At 37.6% G+C, this 25,079-nt stretch overlaps 1 protein-coding gene, 1 long non-coding RNA gene and 1 pseudogene across 8 annotated transcripts in view; 1 reads left to right on the top strand and 2 right to left on the bottom strand.

The window, feature by feature from the left end:
- PRCP (prolylcarboxypeptidase) overlaps positions 1 to 25,079 on the bottom strand; it is a 78,602-nt gene that overhangs the window by 24,965 nt on the left and 28,558 nt on the right. For 5 of the 6 annotated variants that reach the window (XM_032295889.1, XM_032295891.1, XM_032295890.1 and 2 more), the window contains 5 exons: positions 12,070 to 12,210; positions 5,619 to 5,720; positions 2,720 to 2,901; positions 2,307 to 2,464; positions 1,456 to 1,625 (listed from right to left, as the gene is read on the bottom strand). In XM_032295889.1, coding sequence (XP_032151780.1) covers positions 1,456 to 1,625; positions 2,307 to 2,464; positions 2,720 to 2,901; positions 5,619 to 5,714 — 606 coding nt within the window. In that variant the 5' untranslated portion in view covers positions 5,715 to 5,720; positions 12,070 to 12,210. Of the gene's footprint in view, positions 1 to 1,455; positions 1,626 to 2,306; positions 2,465 to 2,719; positions 2,902 to 5,618; positions 5,721 to 12,069; positions 12,211 to 19,367; positions 19,388 to 25,079 lie in introns of those variants that run through there. The other variant, XM_032295892.1, reaches the window with a different exon arrangement.
- LOC116563262 lies at positions 208 to 17,724 on the top strand. 2 transcript variants are annotated; one of them, XR_004274311.1, is made up of 4 exons: positions 208 to 248; positions 834 to 895; positions 9,970 to 10,061; positions 15,327 to 17,724. It is a non-coding gene; the product is annotated as an uncharacterized LOC116563262 (long non-coding RNA). The 2 variants fall into 2 exon arrangements; XR_004274310.1 differs by lacking the exon at positions 15,327 to 17,724 and having other exon boundaries at positions 9,970 to 10,536.
- LOC116563260 lies at positions 12,139 to 21,033 on the bottom strand (annotated as a pseudogene).

The following is a 25,079-nucleotide window of genomic DNA, read 5'->3' as shown; positions in this document are numbered from 1 at the left end:
TTTAGATTTATTTTTTCCTTATCATTTTGATCCAGGTTTTCTTCTCTTTTCCTTTCTTTTCTTTTTTTGAGGCAGGGTCTAGCTCTGTCGCCCAGGCTGGCGTACAGTGGCATAATCATGGCTCATTGCAGCCCCAAGTAATCATCCCACATCAGCCTCCCAAGTAGCTGGAACTACAGCCACACATCACTATGCTCTGCTAATTTTTTTAATTTTTAGTAGAGATGAGTTCTCACTATGTTGCTCAGGTGGGTCTCAAACTCCTAATCTCAAGCAATCATCCCACCTCAGACTCCGAAAGTGCTGGGATTACAGGCATGAGCCACCACACCAGGCCTATTGATTTAGGTTTTCTAACATGAAAGTGATCTGCTCTTTTTAACAACTTTGTCTTGTCAAAATTCAATCTAATTCAATACCTATTTACCTCCAGCCTGCTATATGCAAGACATTCATTAGTCATTCTACTTTTTAAATGAAGAAAAATAATAGCAAATGAACTTTTTTAGTTACAAATTTTTAAGCAAGGTATACATGTAATAATTCAAAGGGGTGGTTAAAGCCCATTTGAAACCCGGCTCTCATATCACCAATACCATTTTCACTTCCAACACTCATTCTAGCTGAAGAGTTGGTTATAGCCTCTAAATTTAACCATCAAGCTGGCCAACCTTTGTTCTTAAAACTAAAAGGAAAATTCTTTACAAAGAAATGCTTAAAATGAGCATACACAATAAAGAATTTTGACATGAAAAGAACCTTAAAATTTATATTGTAATGTGTTTTTATACTTTCCAAAGTGTTTCATATCCAACATTTTATTTGATTCTCAGTACAAAGAGAGGAAGACAGAGGATGGGGAAAGAAAAGCACCTGGCCCAAGATCACATAGTTGGTAGGTGAAGCAGCAGTTCTGGACCAAACTCTCACTTTCAGAATCTAATTTGATGTTGTTTCAACTCTACTGTGCTGCATGGGGTCACTCTTCACACTGAATATAGCACTTAGAATGCTTTCACAGCTGACTAGATCACAAAACTATGATAATGACTGCCATTTTTAAACACCAATCATGTATTACACAGACCCAGGTTACACATATATCACAAATATTATATCACATTCACACAAAGTGCACAGCCCAGGATTTGACACATAGTAATTATTCCATTAACTGCAACTTCTGGTATTATTTCTAATTCATACAACTCTATAATCAATAAATTTTACCTCCATTTTTCAAATGAGGAAACTGAGGCTCAAAAAAGCTAGGTAACATGTTCAAGCCCACATAACCAGAAAGTAGCAGAACGCAGGATTCTGGCTCAGGTTGGACTAACTCCAGAGCCCTTTTGTCACTGGGACTTTCTCTGATGCAGAAAGTCAGAGAATTCATGTTAAAAAAAAAATGAGAAGTGGGTTATTAAAAATGATGAGAGGACATTTTCCTATTACCTTGATGGGCCAAGCAGGCAAAGGCTGTAAAAAGTTAGATGCATAAGGATAGTCCACCATTGCCAGATTCACCCAGGTTTCAGAGATCCAGTCTTTCAAATGTTGGATGTCCTCAGAAGTTAATGGGCTGCATAAGTGAAAAGCTTCAGAAAGCCACTGCAAACCACTGCCTAGGAATAGAATCGCATTGTTGGAATCTAAAAAGTACTGGTCAACAGATGGCTTTACAGATCATTTATTATTCCCATGGTATTTTAGAAAACTCAATCTTTTACACCCCGTTTCCCAGAATATTTTTAGAGCAACTGGAGAATCCCATGATAGACAAGTTGCCTATCCTCATAGAGTTTATCAGAATTAGTATTCAGAATTATTCCCACTTTTTAAGATACCATTAAAATGAATAAATAGGAATACCATAGAACAACAAGAATACATAAACTAAAACTAAATAAAACAAATGGATGTATCTAACAAACAGTGCCAAGCAAATGACAGTAGACACAAAAAAGACATACTATGTAATTCCAATTACTAAAACATTTAAGAACAAGTAAAAATTAATCTATGGTTCTAGAAGTGAGGAGTTGGTTTTGCTGGGTAGGTATGGAGATAGTGACTGAAAAGGCATGAGGAGATTTCCGAGATGCTGACAATGTCCTTTATTGATTTAAATTCTAATTACATTATGTCCTTGCTTTGTGAAAATTCATCAATCTAGGCATTTTAATTTGTATACTTTTCTGAATGTACCTTATACTTTAATAAACTGTTAAAAAGTGACGACTACTGAATTTAACAAATAAAAGGTTAAAAAAGCACACAATTCCATTCTCTTAATTAGATCTTACCAGTACTTGATAATCGATTAATGGCATCCCAGGACCTGCGGATGCTCTCTGAACAATGTGGACCACTTTTCCTGAAATCTGTAGTTACAATCTTCATAAATACACCACAAGGTACTAAATCCTCAAACTGCCAGATAGGGGCCGAAGCTGCAAGAGCTCTAAACAGCAAGAAAATCAAAGAAGGAAAAAAGAAAAACATATATATATGTATATATGTCATCTAAATCAAGTTTTAAAGTGGAAACTTATAATAAACAAAAATGGTAAGAAAAATAACACAGCTGTTAATGAGACAGAAACTATAAATCTCAGTATAATATAATAGAACATGTTTTACCCAAAGTGAATCTCTAAGTTTGCCTTTGCCTTGATAATCATTAAGAAGCTCTCATGTCCAACATAAATGCACTTACCCAACTACCATATGAGGATATTTCATCCTAAACCAGGCTGCAAGCATGCCACCATAGGAGCCTCCTATGGCAATGACAGGTTGATTTTCAGCTCCTGGGATTGTTCTTTTCAAGTGTTTGATTAACTCTGCAAAATCAGCCAGAGCTTGTTCTGATGTCAGAAAATTCAAGTGTCTGGAATCCTAAAGAAAAATAACAAAGAACATGGGTATAAATGTGCACATAATAGCAGCTTAGGAATAGCATGGATCCAGAAGAGAGCCAGTGTCAGATAAGCTTTTCTCCAAATAGAATTTCTAGGCAATTGAGCTAAAACGCCTAGTCAAAGCAATAGCTGTGCGGATTTAAACAACTCATGAAAATGATTTTAAGTTTGTGGAAGAACATAATGTATTTTGCATGCAAGTGTAATTGCTATTAAATGCTATTTACCAAAGACTTTGTTAAGGTTGTAGAAACAATAGAAACAAATTATAAGTAAAATTTAATAGCAAATGTGATCGAATATAAACTAAGCTTAATAGATAACTGTTATAACTTTTGTTTCGAATCTTGGCACATTTAAAATGTCTACCACATAGGCAAACATAAACTCAATCTTGTGGACAATTGAGGTAAGAATCACCAGTAAAAATAAAACTCACCCTTCCTCATCAGAAAGATTATATGTGACCTCAGCCTTATCAACAACTGAAACAAAGTAGCCTGCCTATTGTAAACAACCATAAAATTGGAAAGGAAAAAAAAAACTATTTTCAGGTATTGGAAAACAGTTAACAAGAGACACTGATCTTTGAGAAAAGGAAAACTCATAATGTTAAGTTTCATAATTGTCCCGCTCTCTACATGAGGACAATTTACCTACTATAGTATAAGAAGGTGAAGCTCAGTGTCCAGCTGAGCTGAGGAGGCTACGGTCTTTTAAAATATGTCTGCAAATTCTTGACACTCCTTCCTTTAAATGTGAAGTCTAATTCCACTCCCTTTGAACTTGGATGGGACTTAGTGACTTGGTTCTAATGAATAGAAATAATGATATATGACTACCAAAGTTAGGTCATTAAAAAAACACTGCAGCTTCCACCTTGCTCTCTTGCACTGCCAACTTTGAGGGAAATTAGCTGCCTTGTAATGAACTTAAGCAGGTCCTTAACTGCAGCCTCTTGTCAACATCCAACATGTTTAGCTCTTGTGTGAGTGATCCTCCAGAGCAGAAAGGCTCTCCAGCCCCAGTTAAGCCTTCAGATGACTGCAACTCCAGCTGCCATCCTAACCTCATGAGACCCTCTGAAACAGAACCACCTCGCTAAACCACTCCTAATTTTTCGCCCATGTAAACTATAAAGTAATAGATGTTTATTACTGTTTTAAGCCATAAGGTCTGAGGTACATCTTTACATAGCAATAGATAGCTAATATGGCTACATACCTCTATTAGGCTACCCTGTTTGACTTTCATACTTTGGTCTGACCATTCTGACTCCTTCCATCATCTTGCATATTACTGAATCACATAGATCTCATCTTTCCTCTCTCCTATATATGCCACCTACTCCTTTAGCTTTCCCCCTCTCTTCCAAGATATATGCTTTCTAACTTCTTACCTCCTCTCTCCCTGTCTGTCACTGTCTTTTACTTCTGGTTTTTATGGCACTCTGTACAGTGAGTGCATTTTTTTCCTAATCCTTGCATAATATCTGTAACGTCCCTCAAGCTACTGACAGATTCTGTGAGCACACAAAGGGAAAGAAGTATATCAAAAAGAACCCCTGGCTTCATTTTGCTAACACAGTATCCACCACAGGAACCTAGGAGAGGAACTTATATTTCTATCTGCAACAAGCTGACTGCTTCCTAATGGTTTTAAGATCTGTCAAGTCCCTTAATCAGGTATTTATGCAAAATACAAAGCTAAAGAATAGAATTTCCCATATAGCCCAACAAATATCAGCAAACTGTCCCACTTTCTATTTACAACACAACACTTTTTACTTATTTTTACTCATGTATTTATTTGTAATTTGCGATAGTAAAACCTTCTTTTTAAAAATAAAAACTCCTTTCAAAACAGGGAGGCTAGTAAAGGACTGGCCCCAAGTCCTTCTAGCTGAGGGTTCCCCAAAGCATATGTATATACTGGTGGTCTTAGGAAGCACACAAACATTTTTAGTGGAACATTTATTGTTTCATTTTAGTGTAATTTGGAAAGAATTACCAATACATAGAGCCCTTGGTTAAGATAATGCTAAATTTAAAAGTGAGTTGATTAAAGAAAAATATTAACTAAATAATAGTACACGTGCCAAATTACTACAGCCAGAGTCACAAGGACAGTAGTACATGAATCACACAGTTGAAGAAAAAGTGTCCTGGTTTATTAGGTGCAGAGTCTGTGACAAAGGCCAAAGCTCCTGCGAGAACAGGAATGGCTGAAAGGGAATCTGAGGGGCCAGTGGGCCTTAATGCACCATACAGCTTATTTGTCCTTATTTTAATGATTTTATTTTATTTAAAACACCATATAAATTTGTTATGCTCATTAGATTTTTTTCCAGTGGAAGGCTCAATAATTTAAGTGTACAATTTATAAAGCGGAATTGTTTACTGATAGTTTTGAAATAATAAAAAGTTCCCTGTATTGCCTCTGCAGCCACAGAGTAAGATTTAACTGCCTGAGGCACATTGAGTTAAAAACTGATTAACATTAAGAATTATAATAAAATGGCTAAGGAAACCTTCAATCTGTTCAAATTATATCTAAAAGGCAATGATTAAATATAAACTATTGAGCTTTTAGGCATTTCAAATTAAAATTATCTCACAGTGGGGCATGTAATTTAGAAACTATTCTAAACTGAAAAGAAAAAACTTGTAACTTAAAAGTAAAAAGTATATTTACCTTGAATGAGCTGTCACCAAAGGGGAGAGACTCTCCATAGTATCGATGTTCAGCAAACACCAACATAGCTTTCAGTTCCTCAGCCACGTCCCACATGAACCCCTAAGAAGAGTTTACAAATTCACAGGATAAAATCAGAAGGTGAACATTTTAGCAAACCATATGAAATAGACGTTAAGCCAGACTAAAAAGAGCACTCTGAAAAGTTGCACAATTTATATTTGTTCTACAAATAAATGATACAATTGCTGTCTTATTGTTGCCTATCAATCTCACACTTTATGAGTGAAACAATTAAAAATAATCCCAGGCTGCTCATCCACTAGTCATCCACATCTTTTTAACCTGACACTCTAGCCCTAGAATCGACATTATGTCTAAAATGGTCTTTAAGTACAAAGAGCCAGTACAAATCCTACTGAAATTACTTTTAAAAATCAAGGAGGAGGCTGGGTGCAGTGGCTCTTGCCTGTAATCCTAGCACTTTGGGAGGCCGAGGCAGGCAGATCACGAGGTCAGGAGTTCAAGACCAGCAGGCAGATCACGAAGTCAGGAGTTCATGGCCAGCATGCTGAAATCCTGTCTCCACTAAAAATACAAAAATCAGCCAGGTATGGTAGCATGTGCCTGTCATCCCAGCTACTCGGGAGGCTGAGGCAAGAGAATTGCTTGAACCAAAAAGGCAGAGGTTACAGTGAACTCAGATCGTACCACTGCACTCCAGCCTGGGCAACAGAGCAAGACTCCATCTCAAAAAAAAAAAAATCAAGGAGGAGGGACTTTTCCCTAACTTATTCTATAAAGCTAGCATCATTATGATACAAAACCTGGCAGGGACACAATGAAAAAAAAGAAAACTTCAGGCCAATATCTCTGATGAAAATAGATGCAAAAAGCCTCAACAAAAAACTAGCAAACCAATCCAGCAGCATCAAGAAGTTAATTTACCAGAATCATACAGGCTTTATTCCTGGATGCAAGGTTGGCTCAACATACACAAATCCATACACAAAATGGAATTCACCACATAAACAGAATTTAAAAATAAAAACCACATGATCTTCTCAACAGATGCAGAAAGGGCCTTCAATGAAATTCAAAATCCCTTCATGGTAAAAATTCTCAATAAGCTAGGTATTGAAGGAACATACCACAACATAATAAGAGACATCTATGACAAACCCATAGCCAACATCACACTGAATGGGTGAAAGCTGAAAGCATTTCTCTTGAGAACTAAGACAAGTAAGGATGCTCTGTCTCAGCACTCCCATTCAACATAGCACTGGAAGTTGGAGCCAGTGCAATCAGGCAAGAGAAAAAAAATAAAAGGCATCCAAATAGGAAGAGAGGAAGTCAAACTATCTCTTTTTGCAGATAATATATAGGCTATACCTAGAAAACCCCACAGACTCCATCAAAAGGCCTCCAGCACTAACAAAACAACTTCAGTAAAGTTTCAGGATCAAATTCAACATACAAAAATCAGTAGCATGTCTATACACCAGTAACAATCAAGCTAACAGCCATATCAAAAACACAATCCCATTTACAATAGCCACAAAAAGAATGAAATACCCAGGGATACAGCTAACCAAGGAAGTGAAACATCTCTACAATGAGAATTACAAACCACTACTGAAAGGCATCAGAGACAACTCAAACAAATGAAAAGACATTCCATGTTCATACATACGAAGAATCAATATTATTAAAATGGCCACAGTGCCCAAAACAATTCACAGATTCAATACTACTCCTATCAAACTACTGACATCATTTTTCACAGGGTTAGAAAAAAAACACTTTTGTAATTCATATAAAACAACAACAACAAAAATAAAACCTGAATCATCAAAGCAATCCCAAGCAAGAAAAACAAAGCCAGTGGCATCACACTACCCAATTTCAAACTATACTGCAAGGCTACAATTACCAAAACATCGGATAATGGTACAAAAATAGGCATGCAGACCAATGTGACAGGATAGAGAATCCAGAAATAAAGCCACACACCTACAACCACCTGATCTTAAATAAAGTCAACAATAACAAGCAATAAGAAAACGACTCCCTACCCTATTCAATAAATTGTGCTGGGATAACTGGCTAGCCATATGCAGAAGACTGAAATTGGACCCCTTCCTTTCACCATATACAAACATCAACTCAAGATGGACAAAAGACTTAAATGTAAAACTGAAAACTATAAAAAGCCCTAGAAAGAAAACTACAAAATACCATTCTGGAAATCAGCTTTGGCAAAGAATTTATGGCTAAGTTCTAAAAAGCAATTGCAACAAAAACAAAAACTGACAAGTGGGACCTAAACTAAAGAACTTCTGTATAGCAAAAGAAACTGTCAACAGGGTAAACAAAAACCTACAGAATGAGAGAAAATATCTGCAAACTATGCATCTGGCAAAAGTCTAATATCCAGAATCTGTAAGGAACTTAAACAAATTTACAAGAAAAAAACAAACAACCCCATCAAAGAGTGGGCAAAAGACATGGACAGACACTTTTCAAAAGAAGGCATGCACAAGCCCAACAAACATGAAAAAATGCTCAACATCATTAATAACCAGAGAAATGCAAATCAAAACCACAATAAGATATCATCTCATATCAGTCAGAATGGCTATTACTAAAAAGTTAAAAAATAACAGATGTTGCTAAGGTTGTGGAGAAAAAGGAATGCTTATAAACTATTAGTGGGATACTAAATTAGTTCAGCCACTATGGAAAGAAGTTTGGAGATTTCCCAAAGAACTTAAAATAGAACTATCACTCAATCCACCAATCCTCACTACTGGGTATATGCCTAAAAAAAATAGGCTAGGTGTGGTGGCTCCTGCCTGTAATCCCAGCACTTTGGGAGGCCAAGACAGATGGATCACTTTAGTCCAGGAGTTCAAGACTAGCCTTGGTAACATAGTGAAACCCTATCTCTACAAAAAATAAAATTAAAAAGTAAATTAAAATTTAAAATAAAAATAAACCATTCTACCAAAAAGACACATGCCCTTGTATGTTCATCTTAGTACTGTTTGCAATACCAAAGACAATGAATAAATCTAAATACCATTCAACAGAGGACTGGTTAAAGAAAATGTGGTCTATACATACCATGGAATACTAAATAGCCATTAAAAAGAACAAAATCATATCCTTTGCAGTAACATGGATGTAGCTGGAGGCCATTATCCTAAGTGACACAGTAGAGCAACAGAAAACCAAACACTGCATGTTCTCACTCATAAGCAGGAGCTAAACACTGAATTTACCTGGACACAAATATGGGAACAACAGACACTGAGTGACTACTAGAGGAGCTGAGGACTAACAGAGCAGGGAGTATGAGTGTAGGGCATGAGTTCAACAATTGCCTATCAGGTACTATGCTTATTATCTAGGTGATGGGATCATTCATACACCAAATCTCAGCAACATACAATTTACCCAAGTTAACAAACCTGCATGTGTACCCCCGAACCTAAAATAAAAGTCAAGGGAAAAAAAAAAAACATACATACAATGGAGAGAAAACAAATTAAAAATAAAACATAATTTTAACTTTTAAAAACATGGTCTTCAAATTGCACTGTTTGCCAAATCTTCCAGGAAAGAGCTAAAGGTATCTAAAGAAGCTGTCTACTCATAGACACTGATAACATAAAAGAGAAAACAAACAGGCATACTAAACTCCCTGGGGGTTTTCAATTTATCTTATTTATTGGAAAATAAATAATAGCTCACAAAGGCTAATATTAACTGAGTGTTTATAATGTGTCAGGCACTGTTCTAAGCATTATATATGTATTAACTCAATTATCACAGCAATCTATGAAATAAGCACTTTGATTACCCCCATTTTATAGACAAGAACACTGAGGTACAAATAACCTTCAACATTCACACAGCTAGTAAGCAGTAGAGCCAAGATTCAAACATAGGCATCTAGCTCCAGGGCACCAATATCAAGAGCTGTTAGATCTCCTTGCTACAACATCTATATCTGGTCATTAGCCAATCACTTCAATTTTTTCACTTATTCTGTTGTGGCCTCAGAATCTTTTCTCAACAAAGCATTCTAGGCAGTCAACGTCAATTAAATTTAGATTTAGCACAGATTAAAACTGTCATTCCAGTGCACATTGTTGCTTTTTAGTGTGTTGCTGCTCCCTAACAAAGACTAAGAATCTCAAGTGTTTTTGTTGTTTTCATCAATGAATGAACAATTAGAAGAGTTGTACGCATGTAAGGAGAGAGAATATAACCATTTATTTGTGATGGTTTCAATAACTCCACTTTCTTAAGGACCTACTCATTCGCTGCCATTTATCTACAGATCCTGCAAACATCCAGTTCAAGTACGCCCACCTCTGCCTGCCCCACTCTGGCAGTGCTGATCACTCCCGCTTCTCAACATCACTGTGCTAGGTATAGATCCTGGATACTGTGTTGCAAAATTTGCTTATATATATGTCACACACACCAGACCCTGAGTATCTTAAGAGTAAAGATCATGCATTAAAATGTCCAGACCTCTGTGCAGTTGACTTCAGGCTTTGAGAGGAGGCAATTTCATTGAGCTAGTTCCCAATGTAATAAGTGACCTATTTTAGGAGTATTCTTATTTTGCAAAAGAGGTCTGTATAATATATTAACATCTTTTAACATTATGGGTTTGCAAGTCCCTTAATCTTCTTTAAGTCCCGACACAACTCTATGAACTAGCTATTATTGCTGTATTCATTTAGCAGATGAGAAGACTGAGGCACAGAACAAGAAACTAACCCAAAGTCACACAACAAAGTGACAACATCAGCCTTCAAACCTTGTCAATCTAGCTGAAGCCTTCACTCTTGACCACTGTACGATGCTGCCTCTCGGTAAATTAATGTCCAGAAGTGAATGTGCATTGGAACATTTTAGTATGTAAAGGGAGGTCTCTGGGGCTGGGGATGGGCCAGGATCTGCCCTTCTAGGATCTGCCTCTAGTAGTTCTTTGGAACTGTTCCTACTCTGAGTATCTCTTCCTTTCCACTACTTTTGAGAATGGAGATTCCCCAGCAAGCCTTAAGTTCTACCACAGTGCCTGTCAGAGTAGTGCCTACTGGAGGCAGGAACAGATCCCTGCCTATAATAAAAGAGAATGGGAACTGCAAAAATCACTGGACAGAAGTTGCCCTGTGGCCTTCACATAAAAGGAAGTCACACAAAAAGGAGAAAATAAACAAGGCAGACTCTGTTGTTTCACAGAATAACAGAACAGGAATCTGATTGTAAGGAGGTCCTGATTTCATTCATCACTGACCTAAAAGCAATAGGCCTCCTAGGATCTTATTTCTCAGGGAAGTATTTTATTTCAACTAACTTACTTAGATTCTTAACATTCCTAATGAGAAATGAGAAATACAATAACAATGTAATTGGATTCATATCTTTACTTTCAATTCATATACCAGCTCAACAAACATTTACTGAGACATCCGGACTACCAGGCACCATGCCATAGACATCGGCATTGGAGATAATACAGAATTCATTCCCCACTTTAAGGTAGTTTCACAACTAGCTTTTTGGTAGAAAGTTGGCATTTTCTAGTGTCTGCAGTGACACAATTGAAAAGGAGCATTTCTTCCTTTCACATGTCTTTCTAAATTAAGTTTTGTTAATGGATTTCAGCATTATAAAAAGTGATAGAAAATATAGTCAGGGAAGCAAGCTAACAGGCTATATACTATTCCTAACCCTCACAAATAAAAGAAAAATGGTTGAACAGGAAAGCTAAACTAAAATGTATCTACAATTTAACCTTTTCCAATTCTTATTTATATATCTTTTCTCATTTGCATTGTTTAGATTTTATTCATTCATTCATTCAATAGGTGTTTATTTATCACCTTCTATATGCCTAATACAGTCCTGGACACTGACAATATAACACTAAATAAACACAGAAATTCCTGCCCTTGTTTTTATCTTCTAGAGATCATAATCAAAATAAACTATACATAGTAACATTTTATGCCTGTTTCCCCTATAACCTTGTTCACTTTAAAAATAAGCTGAGATTTTAAAAACAAAACAAAGGAAAACAAAAAATTTGCAAAATTCAGTTCTCTGAGATGTTCAGGCAGTCCATGAAAAATAGAATAAAATAATTCTATTATCCAAAAATAGTACATTATTCTTTTCATTTGTAATTCTTTAAGGCTGAATATGCGGACTTATTAGATATCTGTACTTAATTCTTTTATGAACTTCCTATTCATATACTTTTGCTATTTTTTCTATTATTAGTGAGTTAATTTTTTTGTTATTTTTTACAGAACTTTACAATTAACAACAGTAATGCTTGGTTATATATACTGCAAAACATTTCTTCCAGGTTATCATAATAAAAGGCAAATTGAGCACTGGAATTTCACAGATATGCACATACCGTGTTATTACAAAACCAGATAATGTCCCCTTCATTACCAGTGTAGAAAAGTATCGATCCACCGTTTTCCTTCCAGTATTTATCAGCTACTAGGTACCGCTGATTAAAAGTTTTCACAGTATTAAATCCAAAATGATCAACCTGTGATAAAAACAAAACAAACAAAACATATTTCAAAGGAAAGTAATTAAATGAGATCAACATAAAATTAATTCTTCTATTAAAATCAACCTATACTACAAAAATAATCACAAGAAATTTTAAACTTCATTGTTTTATTATTAATAGTAATAATGATATTATTATTTTGAAATCATTTTCTTTATATTATAAAATAAAGCAATGTTTGCTATTATGGTCAAGATTTTTAATGTAAAAGAAAAAATACAATTATAAAATCAAGTAGCTACTTAAAAACATAATATTAAAATTAAATTGCTGATACAGTATGAACCCATTTTTTTAGTTTTTAAATGTATTTTTTAATTGGTAAATAAAATTTTACAAATGATGTATATAATATGATGCTCTGAAATATGTATACAATGTAGAATGACTAAATTGAGCTAATTAACATAAGCATTGCCTCACATATTTATATTTTTTGTGGTAAGACCACTTAAATCTACTCCCAGAGCAATTTTTAAGTATATAATACATCTCATTATTTTTCAGAATACAAATATCCCTTACTATCTGAGTTTTCATTAAACTAACTTCCAATATTGAAAACTCATGAATTAAATAGACTACTGAAAAGGTTTACTACCATAAACCTTGTCACCCCAGCACATCATAGACATTCTAAGTTCCAAGATTTTTATGTCTGTACCATTTCCACCAAAAGAAACTAGGGCTTATTAGTGAAGTGACTAATTGACATTTGGGACAAGGAAGCTGCAAGATAAGCCTATGTATCTTGCTATGCAAGGAAGCAAGAAAGTGCTCAAAATTAATGGAGGGTTGTATTTAATGAACATAGGCACCAGCTACAAGGGACTACCACTGGCAATCATTTTAACAAATTGAACATAAAACAAAAACAGATTAAACATAAAAAGAATAATGACTGTAGTTATTTGAAATATGCAATTCATGAAACTCCATTAGTTCACAAAAATATTTTTAAAAAGGAAAGAAAGGAAAAGGTTCATTTGTCATCATTTAAGTTGTCTATTAAATCAACTCCTTACTTTGAAATTGGGAATTAAAAAGTTAACAATTCAACATTTAATTCAACAGAATTGTATTTGATGGCACTGAATAGGCCCAGTTAATAAAGAAGAGCTGTGTTTAGTCAAATGTCAGCTAATGTAGAAGGAATGACAGAATTAGAATAATGACAGTTCTGTGAAGTTACCGATTCAGGCAAGAATTATCAATTGGTGCTAAAAAGCATTAGGAAAATGGATAATATGAAAATTAACATTCATCTAGTATCAAAGTAATACCATAGAGAATACTCTCTTGTCACAAGGGGAAAACATAACTACAATGGAAGGATCCAGCTGTCATCACTTTAGTAATCAATTTTGTTAGTATCATGAATGGTAAAGCAGGCAGGGATTATGTATCTCCTCATGTGGCAAAACATGAAGCACATATCCCCTATGATGTATTCCTGCCAAAAATGTTCCGTTTTATTTTAATCCAGCCTTTAGATCTAATTTGCAGGTTCCAGGAAATATAAAGGTAAAAGAGCAGGTTGAAGATACTTTAAAGGGACAACAGATAAATCTGAAGGTAGAACATTTTACAAGGCAATATCATGAGAAAGGACTACTTTAGATTAAATGAATTTTAAGGAACATAATAACCAGACATAATACATGACCCTATATTGGATCCTAGTTTGAACAAACAAGATATAAATGATGATGTAGGAACAAATGTGTAATTTTAATATGGGCTGAGTATTAAATGATACAAGTTGAGCATCCCTAATCCAAAAATCCAAAATTCAAATTCTCCAAATCTGAAACTTTTGAGCACCAACATGGTACTCAAGGGAAATGCTCATTAGAGCATTTTGAATTTTGGATTTTCAGATTAGGGATATTCAATCAGTAACTATAATGTGACTATTACAAAATAAAAAAAAAAAAATCCAAAATCTGAAATGCTTCTGGTCCCAAGCATTTCAGAGAGGGAATACTCAACTTGTACTAAAGACTTGTTCATTTTGTTAAAAATGATCATATTGTTTTGGCTACATAAGAAAATGATTTCTTAAACTGAACTTTAAATATATTTTTGAGATTTTACCTTTTGAGTTTTTTAAATTTACTATTTAAAATATACTTATCAAATACTATAACATGGTAAGATTCATATACGACTATCTGAATTTACAGCTATCCCACAGTACGGAGTCTCCCTGAGTCTTTTGCATCATGGGGGCTGAATACCTCAGTGCTTTTGAAGGACATAAGTGAGAATACAGCACTCAGTCTGGATCAGACCTAGGCTGTTTCAGTGCTGCTCCAGTCTCCTGGGAGCAACCCTTAGTTCTGACCTAAACCAGGCCCTGTAAGACTTGCCTAGGTCATTATAAAACAGATGGGACTTCCTACACCCAGCTCTATCTACACACACGGTTCCCATTTATACCACGGGTCCTAAAATACAAGTGTCTCAAAACTGTACCTAACTGTATACTTCCTGGTATCTATAATCATCACCATATGTAGTCCTAAAATATACTCTAAAGACTGTCTACTTTTCAGGAAAATAAGCAGTTTATATGGACTAGGTATGTAATAATGATGTCCATGTGCTATAAGCTCTTCCATTATACATGTTACTCAGTCATTCACTCAACAAGCATCTATTGAACTCCTATTCTGGGCCAAGTATTAAGCTAAGCAATGGGATAACGAGTTGGCTGAGCTACAATCCCTGCATTTAACTTAAACTAATTCAACTACATACACTCAGCCTAAAAATAAAAGAGCAAGAGAAACAGACAGATAGAGAAAGGAAGATGGACAAGTGATTCCACCTGCTTCCATTCAATTAGTACAATGGTTCTCCATGTGCGGTCCCCGGACCAGCAGTATCAGCATCACCTGGGAACTTGTTAGAAATGCAATCCCTCTGGCTGAATCCCAGACCTACTGAATCAGAAACTTTGGGGTAAAACCCAGTAAGCTGTTATTAACAAGCCCTACAGGTGATTCTGTAAAGTTGTGAAAACCACTACGTTAGAACAAGCATCAAAATAAGACACTAATTTGCTACTCCTTCTCTTGTTCTAGGTTTCAGAATACCTAATACTGTAAGCATCTCACTATGTTGAATGAGACTCTGGTGTCTAAAGATATGAATTACCACTGAACATACCCCAAACATAAGCTAACTGTATTATTTGACACTCAACGTGAGAAAGCACCACAGGAACACCTGTTGAAGCTCAGCAGGTTTCAACAAGGGAGAACTTAAAGAAAAGAAGCTCGTGGCTCTCGAGCAAGAGTCCTTCCCACGAGATTCTTGAAGATAATTTTGCTCTAATGACTTTCACCTCACCCACTGCCTACAGAACTGAGTCTTCATGTAAAATGAGATATTGCGGTGGCCTTTAAAAGCAGCCCACAAAGAAAAACACTAATAATCCAATCTAAAATTTTCAAATTTGAAAACACGGGTATTTGTATATGTCATGTTGAATATAACTGATAAAAAGTTCTTGCCAGTGAAACACTTCCATCTAGAATTACAAAGGCCACAAGAACTTCAGAACCAGAGAAAGCCAAATTCCCTTGTGTGGCCGTGCCCAAGGTACTCCTGCTCCTAGCAATCATCCTTGATTATTAAGATTGGGGAACAGAGAGAGGAACCCTGGCAAGAAAGTAGACTTGGGAGTTAAGAGACCTGAACTTGAATCTCTTCTGTGAAGCTTCAGGCAAATCACTTAACCTCTCTGAACCTTAGTATCTTCCTGTGTAAGATAAGGATAACAACATATAATTCAGAGGATTGCTGTGAGGATACGAAAAATGTACCTAAAATACCAGGCACAGTTCCTGATATATATATGCTTAAAAGATGTTAGTTCTCTTCTCTATCCCATTTGCACACCAATCTTAAGCATGGAGTACTTGGATGGAAGGCAGATTAAGTTCTTCACAGAATTACAGCACCTTAGAATGTTTCAAATCTCCTATTTTCTTAGTGCTTCACCTAAGTACTAAACAATTGGAAATATGTAGTGAAACATCCTTTGCGTAACATGAATTAACAGAATTTCCTTGGCTCCTTCCTATCATCAAGGATATCAACTTCTGGCTAGATTTCAAAACTGAATGGCCAGGCACACTAGGGGCAGTATGCCCTCTGCTGTTGAGAAGTGGCACCAACATGCCACTTCCTGTTTTGGGCTCCCAAATAAAGATTTTTGAATCAGAACATGAAAAGGTGACAAGGGCCTTAGAAATCATGCCATCTGTGTTGCTCAACTGAAGAAATTCGGCTCGAAGAGGTCAGATGACTTGGCCAGGGTCACAAGGCTGAGGCAAAGCTAGAACTTTATTTTTGCAGTTTGGCTTACTGAACCAATTAAATCATGGCACTGTAAAGGCAACACAGAATGACCTCAGAAACAAACCTCTCTAGTCATGCCCAGCAGTTCTTTCTAGCACGTAGTCCAAGAAATTTCTTTTTTAATTTTTTTTATGATCCAAGAAATTTTAAAACATGCTTCTCCACTTTACCATGTGGAGAAGAAATAGATCTGTGAGAATGGTAGGCAAGAAGAAAAGAGAATATCCTTTAAATGATGTTTATTGTACAAAGTAATTATTTGGACTTAAAACCACTCAAGAATAAAGTTTGCATCCAGAAAAAATCAGTAGCAACATTACATCTGTTAGTTTTGCTGGCAAGTTGGCGGCAGTGGGGGTGGGAGAGGTGGGGGTGGGAGGGAATAATGCAGAGCACCTATCACGTGTCTGCCACCGTGCTGCTGCTTTATGCAGATCCCTTCCCCCTCTCAGCAGTTACCCTCTGGGGGCACTTTCATCATCCAGTATTAAATTAAGAAGGCTGATGCTCAGAGAGACCAGATTTGCCAAGGTAAGGTAACTAATAATTAGGAATCAAATGTAATTCTTTTCATGTGCTTTTAATCCCTACTCAATCCCACCTCCAAGAAAACCCAGATCTTTCTGCTCCTTGCATTGTAACAGGCTCACGCAGATAAAGCTAACCATAAACTTCAACCCTCAGTAAGGGACACTCTGGGTATCTTTCTTCTAAATTTGCAAAATGAAGGACAAATATCCCAGCCATTTACTAACAGTGACATTGTAGAATATGTGGAATGTGGGTCTCTTCATTGACCTGACAATAATTATTACTACACTACCATTGCTAACTCCATTAGGACACTGATAAAACCCAAAATCACGTTGACTCCTTCTCCGCAGCCTTTGGTTTTAGAAAACTCAGTATGCAGTTGGATTTATTCAGGCACCCAGATATCTAATAATAGTTAACTGAAATTTTACTAAAGATACAAAAAGTTTACCCAGAGATATACATGACCAAAAATATTAATGCCTCCAATAAATCAAAGCATCTTAAAGGAGTTTTGCATGTGCTCTGATTTCCAACTCTAATGCAGAGATGCTAAAATAAAATAAGACCCTCTTTCTCCCATTTGATGTGTGTGTCCTATGTTAATTTGGGGATTGTGGCATTACATTCCATTAGAGTTCTTAAATGGAGACTGACAACTTTCTGGGCAAGCTTGACATCCCCTGAAAGGATGAACACCTTTCTGTTAGAAGAACACAGGTTCCCAAAGAAGGACTAAAATGTGGAAGAAAGGTGAAGTTTAGACAAGCCCTAGATCTACAGTTGGAGAAATATGGCTGTCTAGGAGTGGGATTCTACTAAGCTGTCCCTCTCACATGGGCACCCTAGAGCTAGGACAAGATCAGAGAGCAAAGCCACATCTTATGAGTCAGATCTCTGGCTCTTGGAATACTCCTGGTTTATTTCTTCTTTATTATGTCAAAGCCTTTCAAAAATCCTGCTTAAATATTCTACCTTTACTCATCTGTACAGTGAGGTTACCAGAAAGTATTGGAGACTAAATTTGACTTAAGGAATTAAAGGGGAAATAGTATCCCCCAGTGACAGTGTGGTGGTGGCAAAGGAAATGTTTACAAGTCCCTCCAGGAGGAAGGCGAGTCCAGAAAAGAACTGTCCTCTCTTCCCACAAAGATGCTCTTTTCATTGCCAACCTTAGAGGGTCAAGCGTCTATCTTAACAAAAAAGATGGAAGTCCTCTCAGAGATATCCTTCAAAGACAATCATTTTTGTATGTAATAAGACACTGCTCCTCTTTACACACCTTCTGTGTTAACCAGCAGAGAGAACGGCATTCCCTGACTCCTATGCTTTTTTTTTTGTCCTAACATGCCCCTAATATTAAAAATGAGACCTTAGAAATAAATTTAATTAAAAAGAATATGGTAAATGAGGAAGAGAAGAAAAAAAGTGATAATGGGAGAGTCCATCATAGGGAAAATTTGGTGCCCCAATCTCCTATACTCAGATAATTTGAAAGGCAAGAACACATTAGCTACCACAGTGTCCTTGTACATGGCATATACTTTATAGATAATTGTTAAACTGTGAAGCAGTTCAAATCTTCTAAGTAAGTGATTCATGTGTTTCTGAGTATGAGGTTCCCTTGTTAATTTAGTTAAAATTATCACAGATATGTTATACATTAGTAGCCAGTGCTTGAGAAAATATATAAGAAGCTATTATAAATTCAATAATGGTATATATAAATACCACAACAGCATCTATCTACATGTGGGAGAAAAAATGTGCTTAATAACCAAATGGGGAGGGAAAACACCCTCTCCAAAAATTCTGCAGTGCTTAATAAGCTTCCTTTCCTCTAACCAAGAACTCTGGGCCCCAGAGGAAAAATCACTAAGTTATCAAAATGTTGTAAAATCAAAACACTCTTTGCTTTACTGCTAAAACAAAGGTGAAACAATCCTGCCCTTGAGAACACCTAAAATGCTCCAGTAAATCAAGAAATAACATGTTTTGTCAAATAACAGTGTTAAGTGTTTCATTAGAGGGAGATTCTATCTGTTGGCCGAATTGTTCTGTGAAAGCACCACATAATCAATGCCTTCCCATGGCTTCAGGAAGCTTTGTACTAAGAGAATTATCTGGCCACAGCTCAAGCTCCCAAATTAGAGACAAAGTTTTGCTGTAATAAACTATGGCACATAAATTTTAGGAAATGTTACACCACTAGAGGGCGCTCTTACATAAGTAGTAATGTCGGAAAGCTCCGTTAAGTTTTTTTTGTTTTTTTAAGAGATGGGGGTATCCTTCTCTGGTCCAGGCAAAGTAGAGTGGCCCGATCATAGCTCACTGCAGCCTCGAACTCCTGGGCTCAGACGATCCTCTCTCCTAGGACTGAGAGTAGCTGGAACTAAATGCACACACCACCACACCTGGTTCGTTAAGTTTTAACTAAGCTGCATAAAATCTTAGGACAGAAAGGAAACTTAGATCTCAAGTCCAAACTCTTGTATAAAAAACAGACACAAAGATGCCAATTATTTTAAATCTTTCTTTTCAAAATAAATATATATTCACAAAATTGAAACAGAGCAATCATCCCCCTTCTTTTTAAAGTCATGGTTAAAAATTTTGTGCTGTCAGCCGGGCACAGTGGCTCATGCCTGTAATCCTAGCACTTTGAGAGGCCGAGGTGGGTGGATCACCTGAGGTCAGGAGTTCAAGACCAGCCTGGCCATCATGGTGAAACCCCATCTTAAATTTAAAAAAAAAAAAAAAAAAAAAAAAATTCTGTGCTGTCAGAAACCAGGATATTGGTTACCATTGCAGGGAAAAAGTGACTGTAAAAGAGAATGAGGGGGATAATGCATTGTTCTATATGCATAATAAGATAATTCAAAAACAGATTCGTAAACATTTAAAATCTCATTTTAGATATATATTTTATAAGGTTCATGTTTACATTTATATTTCACTATACTATGTCAGCTTCCAATTCTTCAGGACTGACTACTTAGCCCGCTTCATGGTGTAGATGAGTACCAGTAGCCTCCTCGTCATCAACATCTTGAGCCCCATGCATTTTCGTTGGTCGTGCTCTGGCTCAGATGCCCAGCACAGGAAGGTGCACACGTCCTTGGCTACCTGGGACATGGCAGCTGGGGTACCATCATCAAACTCCAGGACATCTGTGTAGATGGGAGGGGCCATGCCAATGGCCTGGCCAGGAAAACAGGGGTTGAAGTAGAGACCTCTTGGCAGTGACACCCTGGTGGGTGGCTCGAAGTGTAGCCCGTGAGCAGGAAGAAGATGTAGTCCTCACCACCATCCCCTAGCTCGCACAGTGTAGCTGAGGTCAGGGCCAATGCTCCATTACTGGCAGCTCGAGCAGCCTCAGGGTTGGGGTATGGTTTTGGGAAATAGTCATACAGCTTTCCTAGCCGCATGAACATCTCCCCATTTTCACTGGGGCCATCTTGAACCTCCACCTCCTCAGCCAGCACCTTAGCTTTAGCCTCAGTGTAGTATACGCCCACCAGGTGGCAGTAAGCCACTTAGTCCATGCTGTGGCAGGAGGAGCACACCTGCTTACATACCCGAAAACCCCTACGGATGCTGGTGTGGTCCAAGGAAGAAAGGAGGACACGGTGAGACCACGGATAACTGGGGGCATGCAGCTCCAGGTCACTGGCACTCACAGCAGAATGGAGCCACGGTCAGCCCCACACTCCCTGCCACCAGCATGCCCAGTGCTGACAGCATCACCTTCCGGCCTCGACCACAAGTACACTGCCTGAGGTGTCCGCAGCAGGAGCTACCTGGGCGCGCTCTGTGCAGCAGACCCTGGGCAAGCTCACCCGGGAGCCCCGCTTGCGGGCCCAGCACATATTTCATATGTAAATTATATTGCAGTAAGTCACATTAATATTAAATTTTTCTTTCATTTAAAAGTATTTATTGAGTACTCACTAAAAGACAAGTATTAAGAAAAAACTAAGATACAATTCCATTTCTCAAGTTCTGAATCTAACAGGAGTGATGAATGTCCTAGTAAACAACCAGTGGTGTGGTTAAGCACTGTTTGCAAAGCACTGTGGGAGCTACAAGCCAAAGCCATGATCCTGCCTGAGGAAATTATACAGGGCTGCACCGAGGAAGTAATGTCTGAGCTGAACTTCGACACAGAGAAGAATTTTTTTTTTCAGGTACAGAAGTTGATTTGATCAAAGTGTAAAATATGTTTTTCCAACAACAGAGTTCTAAGAAGGAAGAAACAGGGGAGAGGTATAATGCCCTAGGACAAAAAGTAATTGGAGAGAATAGTTGAGACAATAGGTAAGTGAGGGATATGTGATGCAGCAAGATCCTGGGGAGGGAGGGAGGAAATGGGGTCAATAGCACCAACAGAAGGATCTGACTTGAGGAGGACAAGGAACCCCTTCTCCACTGGGAAACAGATGGCTGCAGGAGTTATGTCTAACTAGCCAGGGAGGAAAACTAATTAGAAAGGGTTCTAGTCAAAATGTCTCTCATAAAACACCTTAGTTTCTAGTCAATGAAGTAGAGGGACAAGGTGATCTATTAAAAGGGATAGTAAAAGAGAGTCCAGGATGGCAATGATTTAAAGACAAAGGTAAAAGTGTAGCATGGAAGGAAAACCTGATGCCTAGGCCTCCATAAAGTTGCTGAGGCTGGAGACTGAATTTGTAGGCACAACCACCTGCCTACATATGAGCTTGCTTAGCAGGGATTCACAACCCAGGATCAGGAGCAGAGAAGTTTCTAAGATAAGAATTCCATAAAGGGGTTGTGACAGAGGACAGGGGGCAAGAGAAGTAAGGTCATTCCTATCTCCATGCAGCCCTGAATATATCCAGAGCTATGAGGTCCTGTCCACCACAGACAAATGCTGCCATAATCTGTTTGCTCATTTGCAAGGCAATCTCAACCATGTTGTATTTATTCTATTTTAAAGAGTAAATAATCTTGCCAGAACTCATATATATGATATATAAACATTTCAATGATAATCTTATAAAAATAAGGTTACATATCATCAAAGCCTTACAAATTTATATTCTTCTGTTTTGTGAAACATAAGATGATGTATTACTATTGTTTTCCTTCCTTTATAATCTATTGTTCCGAATGTTTCTTTTTTTTTTTTTTTTTTTTTGGAGATAGACTCTTGCTCTGTCACCCAGGTGGAGTGCAGTGGCCCCCTTGGCTTGTGCAACCTTCGCCTCTCGGGTTCAACTGATTCTCATGCCTCAGCCTCCCAAGTAGTGGGACTATGGGCACACCCCACCATGCCCAGCTAATTTTTATAGTATTAATAGAGATGGGGTTTTGCCATGTTTCCCAGACTGCTCGCAAACTCCTGACCTCAAGTGATCCACCTGCCTCAGCCTCCCAAAGTGCTAGGATTATAGACAAGAGTCACCGCACCTGGACTATTTTGAATGTTTCTATACATGCAAAATGTTCTCAAGATACCACTGTTATAACTACATCACATCTTCTGAGAGACTGAAGCTGGTATCTGGTGGTATAATATAAAAGGACAAAGACTCCTCAAACCCCAAAAAAGGCAAAACCATGTTTCTCACGTACAGGAGTTCAGACCTGTGATCTATGTAACTTACAATCCAATCCTGCATACTACCCCTCCTCCTGCAGAGAGCTGTGATGACTTCACAAATCTTCTGTTCTCCAACTGAGCAACCCCAGTTCTTACTACTTCCCATATAACGCTATATTCTAAAGTCCTCCTAACCCTGCTCATACTCTGGATCAATCAACATTCTCTCTTACAGATGGTGTGCCCCGAGCTGAGTACAATATGTAACATGTGGCCTAATGAAGTGCCTTGCTCATCACTGGCCAGGAATAAAGAATCGGTGAGTAAGTTTACAGACCTTATCCATGGTTTTACTTTCTGCAGTTTCAGGTACCCATGGTCAACCATGGTCAGAAAATAGGTGAGTACAGTACAACAAGATATTTTGAGAGAGAGAGACTATGCATTCACATAATGTGTCATAATTGTTTCCTCTTCATTTACATAATGTGTCATAATTGTTGTTAATCTCTTATTGTGCCTAATTTATAAATAAAACTTTACCACAGGAATGTATGTATAGGAAAAAACATGGTATATATAGGGTTCGATACTAACCTACCTCTCTGGCATCCACTGGGGGTCTTGGAACTTATCTACCATAAAGAAGGGAGGACTACTGTATAGCTCCAATAACACAGCCTACTTTAAATTGAAAGTCAGGTAGGTATACTGGGTTGAATAGCATCCCCCCAAAATTCATGTCCTTCCTGGAACTTCAGAATGTGACTTTATTTAAAAATAGGATTACTGCAGATGTCATTAATTAAGATGAGGTCATGCTGGAGAAGGGTAGGCCCTTAATCCAATATGACTGATGTTCTTAAAAGAAGAGACCAAGAGACAGGCACAGAGAGAAGAATGCCATGTGAAGACACAGATGCAAAGAAGCAAGATGGCCATGTGACAATAGAAGCAGTGATTGGAGTCATGCAGCTGCCAGCAAAAGAACGCCAAAGACTGCCAACAGCCAGCAGAAACTTAGCTAGGGGCACAGACCAGACTCTCCCTCAGAGTCCCCAAGAAGTAACCAGTCCTGCTGACACCCTGAGTTTGGACTTCTGGCCTCTGGAAGTCAGAAGATGAATTTCTTTTGTTTGAAGGCTCCCAGTTTGTGATACTCTGCAGCCCTAAGAAACTAATACAGAAGGCCTCCCTATGGAGGTGGCACTGGAACTGAAGCCTGAAAGAGCCAGACAAGGAAAAACTCTAGAAAAAAGAAACAGAAAAAACGAAGAGCCAGAGACCAAAAAAAGCTTAATGTAGAAACAGAGGTAAGACCAGAGAGAATGGCACTGGATGAGGCTTAGAGCTAAGTGGGCTATGATAGGGAGTCTGAACTGAATTTAAGGGCAATAGGAAGCCTTCAAGAGTTTAAAAACTCATTCTAAAAAAAAAAAAAAAAAAAAAAAAAAAAAAGATCAGTTTACCTGTTCTATGGAAGATAGCCTAGAGGAAAATTTTTAAAAGAAAAAAGAAAGAAAGAAAGAAAATAAGTAGAAAGCTATCGAAAGGTCCACATGGCACATGATTATGACAACAAGCCAGGCTTCAAGCCAAGGTTGGTCTCTCTTAAATTGCTACATATTTTACATATATAACAATGTTTAATTTCCAAAATCATAACACACCCAAGAAAGATCTCAATGAAGGACCGAATACATGACACCAGCAGTATTTGTTTAACAACAATCAACAAAAGAAAGTCTTTTGAACAGTTATAGTCACCACTATAGCCCATTTATAACAGATTCTGCACTGGCCCTGACAGTAGGCATTCTAAACACTAAACGCCCCACTAAATTGGCAAAAGAGTTTCAAGGCCATCAGGCTCCCCCCAGCATTTAATAGAAGTCAATAAACCATATTCTATTGCTACCCTTTTTCTCCAAAACCTATTAAAGAAATTGATAGAAGGTAATAAACTAATTTTCTCAAACGTCTTGGTCCTGTTCCACCCTAATGAGATAAGAGATAAAAGACATCAGTGGCCACAATCTTCACTGGTTACCTCTGATGAACTATTAAACTACATTTTTTAAAAAGAAAAAGCAAGGCCGGGCGCGGTGGCTCAAGCCTGTAATCCCAGCACTTTGGGAGGCCGAGGTGGGTGGATCACGAGGTCAAGAGATCGAGACCATCCTGGTCAACATGGTGAAACCCCGTCTCTACTAAAAATACAAAAAATTAGCTGGGCATGGTGGCGTGTGACTGTAATCCCAGCTACTCAGGAGGCTGAGGCAGGAGAATTGCCTGAACCCAGGAGGCGGAGGTTGCAGTGAGCCGAGATCACGCCATTGCACTCCAGCCTGGGTAACAAGAGCGAAACTCCGTC

The sequence above is a fragment of the Sapajus apella genome, unplaced genomic scaffold (assembly GCF_009761245.1).
Source record: "Sapajus apella isolate SASKATOON/1434 unplaced genomic scaffold, GSC_monkey_1.0 scaffold34, whole genome shotgun sequence".
NCBI classification, from domain to species: Eukaryota; Metazoa; Chordata; class Mammalia; order Primates; family Cebidae; genus Sapajus; species Sapajus apella.
The sequence above is the reverse complement of the archived record's forward strand: the minus strand, read 5'-3'. Positions and strand labels throughout refer to the sequence as shown.